Below are 9,869 nucleotides of genomic sequence, written 5' to 3' on the forward strand. Positions count from 1 at the left end.
AGATGAGCAGGTCTGTCCAGCGCGCGTTCGCGTCGATGCTCGGAGAAGATGACGGCGAGGAGGAGGAGGACGAGGATGACGGAGAAGATCATTCCGGACAGCCGTCTGCGGGGGACGTGTTCGCTCTGGAAATGGAACTCGACAGAGAAAACAAGAAAATGATGAAGGTAACGCTGCCCATGCGGCGGAGGGAGGGAGGTCTGTCTGGGGGCGGAGACTGTAACTGGAATCGGCTCTTTAGGTTCCAGCAATGCGGAGTTGGCTTTGCTGATCTGATGGGATCAGAGATAGTGGGGGGACGATGACGCTTAGAACCCCTAAAACGCGTTAGGCCGTGTGCCATGGCATGGCTCTGTGTGAAGACGGGGGGGGGGAAGGGGAGGGGATCCTTTAGACTCCTATGGTCACCTCTGCACTTCATTGAAGCTCCTCAGGCACGGATCATGGCTACAGTGGCCAGTGCTGAACCTGGAAGTGCCAAAAAGTTGTCGCTTCCAGGTTCCTTCGCTGCAGGAACAGTGAATTGCTCAGGTGGAGGACCCTAAGAAAAAACTGGGGGGTTAAGTGGTCGTTTGGTCTAGGGGGACTCCAATAAACCGGTTCTACTCACCTGTCCCCACCCCAGTGGTGGCCAGCACTCACCTGTCTCCCTGTCCACCATGACTGGTGGGGTGGAATGTCCCTTGGCGTCCTCTCGTCCAATGCAAGTCAATGGACCTGCACAAGACACCAACGGTCCTTAGCCCCAGGAGGGAAGAGGCTGCTTGGGGACCGGTCTGGCAGCCCTCAAGGGCACAAGACACCAATGTTCCTCAGCCCCAGGAGGGAAGAGGCTGCTTGGGGACCGGTCTGGCAGCCCTCAAGGGCACAAGACACCAACGGTCCTTAGCCCCAGGAGGGAAGAGGCAGCAAAGGATTGGTCTGGCAGCCCTCAAGGACTGAGGTTCAGGTGAAATGTTCCCGGAGTTCTTCTGTATTGTCTGCATGTTTGCTTCATTGTAACCGCATTGATTTTGCATCTCTTTCTGCTTTAGGCCAAAAGGCCGCGCAGCAAACTCCCCAGAGCCCTCCGGGGCCTCATGGGAGAGGCCAACATCCGCTTTGCTCGGGGGGAGCGGGAGGAAGCCATTATGATGTGCATGGAAATCATTAGACAAGGTATGCCCCCTCCCGACGGCTTCAATGTCAATCTTTGTTTTTCGGGAGCTGGAAGCCGGAGCGACGGAACAACCGCGCCATTGTGCGAACGGCTCGGGGAACTTTTTGTGGTGTGTGTTTTTGAGGTTGTCACTGATTGGACGAATGGCGAAGGCGCAAATGTATCCACGGCGAGTCCGTTCTATCTACTGAATAACGAATGCGGCATTTTAAGGAGCGAGGCCTTTATTTTCGTTTTTTTGCACCCATCTTATAATCCACATTTTAGGATTAGAAAATTATATATTTTCTGAAAGCCCGAGACCCCGTGGAGTAAAATGGCGGCAGTTGGAAATTTTTATGTTGCACGACATTAGCGCAAACCCAAAAATTTAGCGAAAAATGCACTTCAGTTAAAATTAGCGCCCCCAAAACACAATAAAATACCATTTTTTTGGGTAAAATATAAAAGACGAGGTTACATCGAGTAAATAGATACCCGACGTGCCCAGGTTAAAAATTTGTGCGCGTCCGTGAAACTGCGATAAAATTCAGTAGCCCAAAAAGTCCATAGACGACGCTTTAACCCCTTAGGGACCAAGGCCTCTTTTTTCATTTTATGCAACCATGTTATAATTTACATTTTAGGCCTGAAAATGACTTCAAACCCCCCAAACATTCTATATTTTCTGAAAGCCGAGACCCTGTAGAGTAAAATGGCGGCAGTCGGAAATTTTTATGTTGCGCGGCATTAGCACCACTGTTTATCAAACCCCCAAATTTTGTGAAAAATGCGCTTAAAGGAGAACTATGAGGGGGGAGGGGCTTTTCACTCACCTCATAGTTCTAGCCGACCTGTGACAATGAGAATGTCACAGGTTGGCTCAGTAGATCGGGAGGTGAGCGAACACATACCGGCGTTCGCTCACCTCTTGATCCTGTCACGGCTCTCTGCCGTGACAGGGGGAGGGGCTGGATTCCCCCCTCCCTGCTCCGATCCTCAAGCGCTGACTGGCGGAACGGACAGGGGAGGGTGCGGGTACAGCTGGCTCTGCCTCTAGATAGGCAGAGCCAGCTGTCACTCACGCAGCTGGGCGGATCGCGTCAGCTACGTCGGGATCCGCCCCGGCTGCGGCGTCTCAGTATACCGTGAGCTGTAGCTCCCTATATCCTGAGCTTAGGGTGACGGGAGGACGCTAGTTTGTGTCCTCCCGTTACCCTAAGGAGAACTATGGGGAAAAACACTGACCCCATAGTTCTCCTTTAAGTCAAATTTAGTGCCCCAAAACACAATAAATTAGCCATGTTTTTACTAAAAGAGGAGGTTACGACGAGTAAATAGATACCCGACATGCCCAGGTAAAAAATTGTGTGCGTCCGTGAAACTGCGACAAAATTCAGTACCCCAAAAAGTCTATAGACGACACTTTAAAAGCCCCCCACAGGTCATCAGTTTAGAGATGCAACGTAGATATTGGCCCGAGAATGATTGCTCTCACTACGGCGCGCGCGCCAATCCCCAACATGTAGTGCAATCGTAATTTTTATACCTAGTCGCACCCGACGCGTGTTTACCTGAAGGCTAGAGAGTGGCTAGTGAAGAGAGTGGGCAGTGTCCAGGCAGGTTGAGGCAGGCAAGATAGTGCTCAGTATCCAGGCCGAGGGGGAGGCAGGCAAGATAGTGCTCAGTATCCAGGCCGAGGTGGAGGCAGGCAAGTTAGTGCTCAGTATCCAGGCCGAGGTGGAGGCAGGCAAGATAGTCCTCAGTATCCAGGCAGAGGTGGAGGCAGGCAAGAGAATAACAGGAATGGTAAGACTCAGCAATGATGGCTGGAGACGAGCGCAGAGTCAGGCAGTCCAGATCGGCAACGGAACACCAGCAGTGCTCACACCCAGGGTAGCTGGAAGCAGCAATGTTGTGTTGTGTGGACCATGGTGCGGGTCCGATAGTATCCACTCCGTGGGACCCCGCTGATGTAGCATATTCATGTGTTTGCATTTTCGTTTCAGCTCCTCTGGCATACGAGCCTTTCTCAACCCTTGCCATGATCTACGAAGACCAGGGGGACATGGAGAAGTCTCTGCAGTTTGAGCTGATAGCAGCTCATCTGAACCCCAGTGATACGGAGGAATGGGTGAGGCTAGCGGAGATGTCGTTGGAGCAAGATAACATCAAGCAAGCCATATTTTGCTACTCCAAAGGTAGAATGATAATGGTGGAACTGATTGATTCATGTCCTTGGTTTTTTTTTGTTAATGATGTTTACTGTAAATGGATGCAAGTCAGCGGTCAGGTTCACTGTGGTGCTTGTCGTGTGAGTTGTAACATTCCAACAGATGGTTGAAGATTTAAAATAGAAAAGCAATTTTTGATGAGATTTCCGGGTCAACCAACCTTGACTGATTTGAGTTTATGGTTGATGCTACAGAGCCAAATCATCTTATGGCATCTTATAGCTCCTGAGGCAAATGTTCTTGAGGTCTACACCAAAGGTGAAGCCATTCTGACGGGTTCCCACTCTCCCCACCTAGTTTTTTATTTCAGTTTATATAACAAAGAAAGCAACAGGATGTGAGGAAGGATGGTCCTGCTGCCCAAACCACTCCTCTGTTGAAGGGTCTTCCAAATCCATCACTCCCGGGAATGGTGACCCCCACCACCCACAGTGCTAAATCATCTTATCTCTTGGGACTCCTGGGGCACACATGCTGAAGCCATTCTGAAGGGTTCCCACTCTCCCCACTAGAATTTCTATTTCAATTGATATAACAAAGAAAGCAGCAGGAGATGGGGAAGAAGGTCAGGAAATAGGACATCCAAATATTACCATTGTAGAAGTAGCCAGTAGATGCCTTGGCTTAGTAGACTATACCTACACTACATGGCCATGAATTAGTGGACCCTTGCCATCCCTTTCCAAACCCATGGGCATTCATATGGAGTTGGTTCCCCCCCCCCCCTTGTGGTGCTTAAACCCCACCATTTGTGGTTATTAAACCCCCATCTTCTGGGAAGGTTTTCTACAAGATTTTGGAGTGTGTCGGAATTTGTGCCCATTTGTGAGGTCAGGTTCTGATGTTGGATGAGCAGACCTGGCTCACAGATGGTGTTCCGGTTCATCCCAAAGGTGTTCAGTAGGGTTGAGGTCAGTGCTCTGCAGGACACTCGAGTTCCTCCACCCCATACTGGTCAAACCATGTCTTCATGGAACTGGCTTTGTTCACAGGGGACAATCATGTTCAGTCGGGTTGAGGTCCGGGCTCAGTGCTGGACACTCGAGTTCCTCCACACCATACTGGTCAAACCATGTCTTCATGGATCTGGCTTTGTACACATGGGCACAGACATGTTCAGTAGAGTTAAGGTCAGGACTCTGTGCAGGACCTTTGAGTTCCTCCACACCCAACTGGTCACACCATGTCTTTATGGAGCTGACTTTGTACACAGGGGACAGTTATGTTCAGTAGGATTGACGTCTGGGCTCAGTGCAGGACACTTGAGTTCACCAACACCAAGCTGGTCAAACCATGTCTTTATGGGTCTGGCTTAGTGTGCAGGGGCACAGTTTGTGGCTATAACATCCTTCACTCTTCTGGGAAGGCTTTCCACAAGATTATGGAGGGTGTCTGTTGGAATTTGTGCCCCTTTGTGAGGCCAGCTACTTATGTTGGATGAGAAGACCTGGCTAGCCATTGGTGTTCCAACTCATCCCAAAGGTGTTCAGGTAGAAGAGTTCAGGCCTGTTTGGTAGCCCAATGAGGGTGAGGGAATAAAACCCATCCACATTTCAGATCAATAGAAGGAAAGGGAAGACTGCGCCTGAACAGATGCAACTTTGGGAACTTTTACCTTACGTTCAAAATAAACAACAGCCAATGGAATGCCTTGATGGGTTTTGTGCTGAAACCATTAATCATAGAACTCTGTTATCATGCACATATCCCTATAGGAGAATGGGCAGATTGGAGGCTTCTACCTCCTTAAAGGAGAACTATGGGGTTCTCCTTTGAAGGGTTCAGCTCACGGTATACTGAGACGCCGCAGCTGAAACGGATCGCGACAATTATGTCTGGATCCGCCCAGCTGCGTTAGAGACAGCTGGCTCTGCCTATCTAGAGGCAGAGCCAGCTGTACCCGCCCCCTCCCCCGTCCATTCCACCAGTCAGCGCTGGCGGATCGGAGCGGGCAGGGGGGAATGCAGCCCCTCCCCTGTCACGGCAGAGAGCCGTGACAGGATCGAGAGGTGAGCGAACGCCAGTATGTGTTCGCTCACCTCCCGATCTACTGAGCCGACCTGTGACAGTCTCATTGTCACAGATCGGCTAGAACTATGAGGTGAGTGAAAAGCACCCACCTCATAGTTCTCCTTTAACCCAAACCCAAAAATAAATGTATACAGTGTATACATTTTTGTTACTTTTTAGTAGAGACGAGTACATGAGGTCCGTTTGTGTTCTAAATGTTCTGATCACATGTAGAATAATTGATGGTTTGTTCTACAGCACTGAAGTATAACCCAACCAACGTCCGTTACCTGTGGGAGAGGTCCAGCCTTTATGAGCAGATGGGAGAACACAAGCTGGCCATGGACGGATATCGCCGGATCCTAAATCTGTTGTCTCCGTCCGACGGAGAACGCTTCATGCAGCTGGCAAGAGATATGGCCAAGTACGTCATTTTACCCTATTTGTCTTTAAAATTTATGTTAAGGTGAACCTGTATGCATTTGCATATCCTTAAAGGAGAACTATGGGGGTCAGGGCTTTTCCACATAGTTCTCCTAAGGGTAACGGGAGGACACAAACTAGCGTCCTCCCATCACCCTAAGCTCATACCGCGAGCTGCTGAGAGTACAATTTGGACAACTTTTGTGCTTCTGTTGTGAACCTTGAAGATGAATTGCTTCACAACGCCTGCAGCTACAGGGGTAAGTTATTTTATCACGGGCGATGCCGTTTCTAATCTCTTTCTGAAGATGCTATTTGTCTGGCTACTAACCTTACGAAACACAGCTGGACCAGGTTTGTGCCATGAAAATAATACGTTGCACTTCATTTTTTTTCCGCAGGAGTTACTATGAAACCAACGATGTCGCCTCGGCTATCGTCATCATCGAGGAAGCTTTTGCCAAGCACCAGAATCTGGTGGCGATAGAAGATGTGAATATTGCCGCAGAACTTTACATCTCCAACAACCAGTATGACAAAGCCCTGGAGGTAATTCTGTCACATCTTCAATGTCCTTCAGTAGGCCCGTTGTCCTTCAGTAGGCCCGTTGTCCTTCAGTAGGCCCGTTGTCCTTCAGTAGGCCCGTTGTCCTTCAGTAGGCCCGTTGTCCTTCAGTAGGCCCGTTGTCTTTCACTAGGCCCGTTGTTCTTCAGTAGGGCCCGTTGTCCTGCGATAGGCCCGTTGTCCTGCGATAGGCCCATTGACTATCAGCATTGAGCCAGCCAAACAGCATAGAGCTGGCTTCCCGGCCAATGAGCATTGATCCGGCCAAACAGCATGAAGTCGGCTTCCCGGGCAATCAAGAAGCCAGGCAGTGGATAATGACACGCTGCCCGGATTCCTGACTGCCCGAGCAGCCGGCTCCATCCTAGTGGAAGTACCGGTATCGGTACTTGGTATCGGCGACTACCGAAATAGAAATATCGGTACTCAATACTGAAAAACTAGCATTGGTGCATCATAAAGGAAAGGTTATAACCTGTCGGATCTCCGGGGGCTTAAAAGGGATATTTCCCTTCACTTCCTGTCCGTCTGACAACATTTTACCAGACAGGAAGTGCAGAACACCCTTGCAAAGTTTCCAGGAGCAAAGCAGAAAGCTATATAACTGCTTTCAGTAGAATAGGGAACTATGTCCCCGGTGTGGATTTTCTCACTTCCTTTCAGGTGAAAGCGTTGTCAGCAGTACAAAACACAAAAATTCCCCAGCCTCAACCTGCCAGCCAGCCTGCAACCAAACAAGTAGCCCTGTCAACAGTATGCGTTAAAATCAGAGGTTTTAGTTGCACAAACTTGGCGCGGCAGTGCGGCTTCTACATATTTTTGGCCAAAAGTTTGTGCAACTAAAACCTCTGATTTTAACGCATACTGTTGACAGGGCTACTTGTTTGGTTGCAGGCTGGCTGGCAGGTTGAGGCTGGGGAATTTTTGTGTTTTGTATTGTTGTAAGCCTTCCCAATGTGCGCCCTGCTATAAAGGCTGGTTATAGATTCATGCATGTACCATTTTTTTCTAGCGTTGTCAGCAGGACAGGAAGTGAGGCTGATATGTCTTAACGGAGCCCCCAATAGCAGCAAATACCCTTATAACCCCCGTGCTTCCTGAAGGTGGTCATACACTATGTAAAGGATTTATTTGGGGACACCTGTATTAGAACATGTAGTCATAGGTAAACCAAGGTCCGAATTTCCATTCCGCGACAATGAGACGCCATATACCTCACCCGCCCACTTTCCATATTATTTTCATATTGGATTCAAATAATGAGGCGAATTCAGTTATTTCGGCTGCTGATTTGAATGCAGTTATGAGGAAAGGGGACCTGCTCGGCGTGTTCCATCTGGTGTTTGGCAGCAGGGCCGGGCGCACTGCCATAAAGATAAGATTCAGTATCTAACACTGAGCCCTGTATGGCATGCACAATGTTTATTCATTATAGGAAGCTGAACCATTGCCAAAGGTCACTGTACATCATGGAACGTGCAGCCGGCTCAAGCATCCCATGCGAGAAGCTGTCCGTCATGTGTAACTGAAGAGTATTGAAAGCCCAATGGAACTTTCAGCCTTAAGCTGAATACATTCCAGGCACATCAATCAAAGGTGTGCAGAGTCTTACAGGTAATGTTCCTTGAAGTGCAGCCACAGCCTGAGTAGAGGAGCCTGTCCCCTGCCAGCATTCTGCAGAAAAGGACCCTTGCTCTGTGTGTGTGGAAGCAGTCGTCTCTCTACAGACCACAGCTTGCTGAGTCAGGACTATAGCTCTGCAAGCAGTGGGAAGTGTCATTCTTATGTTGCTGTTCCAATGTTAGCAGTGACAATATAGTTAATATAATCGTGAAGGAAGCCTGCAACCAGTCTGCAGGCTTCATTCATACAGGAGGAAGAAGAGGGCCGACATGCCCCTTGCTGACTCGTGTCAGGAGACGGGTCATCTATAAGGAGACATCAGGGGTTTCCTAGTCAGTGCCAGATTTAAAGCATCATGGGCCTGGTGCTGTCAGTCACTTGAACAGGGAGCAGCAGAGGCAGCCCACTTGCCCCTTGCTGAGTCCCTGTGAGGCCCCAGCAAACAGGCTCTGAAAATGCCTGATTAGAGACCCACCAGGGCCTCTGCCTGATTGTGTTCATCCCAGCCAGCCCGGATTGCCATTGGGCATACTGAGGTGATCCAGGCCTATTTTCAGTGGTGGGCCTGGAGCTGGTGCACCAGTAGTACCTATGTTAAACCAGCCCTACCCCTAGTATCAACCGTGGAACCCGCTGAAACTGGGCAAGCCAGAGAACAACAGCTCTGAACCCGGAAGTGACAAAATCCTCATCATTTCCGGGTTCGTAAACTGGAGAGGATATCCTGCTGGCTCCTGGATTAGACGGAAAGGCTCCTAAATTCCTTATCAGCTTGGCCACCGTTGATGTTCACCTTGCGGGTTGCTGGTGGTCATTAAAAAGTAGCAATTAAGAAACTGCTGCCACCAGGTGATCCCACCCACAACCAGCTTTTATACCACCATCGGTTTCACAGCTTTGCTAAGCTACATTCCATAGACCAGTGAAATCTCAGTCTCCCAATGGAGAGTCATCAAGCATCTAATGCCTTGGTTCTCAACTAGTGGGTCCTGACCCAAAAGTGGGTCGCGACCCCATGATCAGTGGGTTGCCGCATGCCTTCCACTTTTCTATCCGAGGGGCTCCTCAGCCTCCCCCTAGCGCAGGGTGGGCTGGGGGTTTTTGCCGCGAAGGAGCTCCCTACATACATGCATTGCTTATAGCTCCCTCGCATATCCTATAGAGGTGCCTGGACTGGAGTGACATCACATTCTGGCTCCCGGCATCTCTACTGGTGCACATGTGAGCTGCACAAGCAATGCACATATGGATGGAGCTCCATCACAGCACAGCAGCTCATTGCAGTGCAACTTGGGTCGCGACTTCATGACCGAGGGCAAATGTGGGTCCTGAGGTTACACAGGTTGAGAACCACTGATCTAATGCATTGTAGACCCGTGATGTCTCCTTCAGGTCTTTGGCAGCGGTGGGCAAACTCCGGGCCCTTCAGATGCGGTGCAACTACAAATCCTAGGAGGCATTGCAAGACTCTTGACAGCCACAGGCATAACTCCCAGAGGCAGATGCATGATGGGATTTGCAGTGTCAGCACAACTGGTGTGTCGAGGTTGCCTACCCCTGCTATAGACTGTTCAAGAGAAGAAAGCCCATTTGATTTGCCTTTTTATGGCAATTCAAGAGACGCAAGTCCTCAACGTCAAAAGAACCGGGAGGCCTCTTCATTGTAGAGTCATGCCGAGCAGAGATTCTGGAACACCACAAAGCATTCTGTGCCACCATTGCTTAAAGGAGAACTATGAGGGGAGTGCTTTTCACTCACCTCATAGTTCTAGCCGACCTGTGACAATGAGACTGTCACAGGTCGGCTCAGTAGATCGGGAGGTGAGCGAACACATACCGACGTTCGCTCACCTCTCGATCCTGTCACGGCTCTCTGC

General features: G+C 49.8%; 1 protein-coding gene across 1 annotated transcript in view; it reads left to right on the top strand.

Annotated features, from left to right (window-relative positions):
- GTF3C3 (general transcription factor IIIC subunit 3) overlaps positions 1-9,869 on the top strand; it is a 39,374-nt gene that overhangs the window by 1,100 nt on the left and 28,405 nt on the right. Inside the window, exons 2-6 of the mRNA XM_018576970.1 lie at positions 3-167; positions 1,035-1,158; positions 3,148-3,339; positions 5,641-5,806; positions 6,207-6,354. Of these exons, the coding sequence (XP_018432472.1) occupies positions 3-167; positions 1,035-1,158; positions 3,148-3,339; positions 5,641-5,806; positions 6,207-6,354 (795 nt within the window). The remainder of the gene's footprint in view (positions 1-2; positions 168-1,034; positions 1,159-3,147; positions 3,340-5,640; positions 5,807-6,206; positions 6,355-9,869) is intronic.

Source organism: Nanorana parkeri, unplaced genomic scaffold (assembly GCF_000935625.1).
Source record: "Nanorana parkeri isolate BGI_ZX_2015 unplaced genomic scaffold, ASM93562v1 scaffold81, whole genome shotgun sequence".
NCBI lineage: Eukaryota > Metazoa > Chordata > Amphibia > Anura > Dicroglossidae > Nanorana > Nanorana parkeri.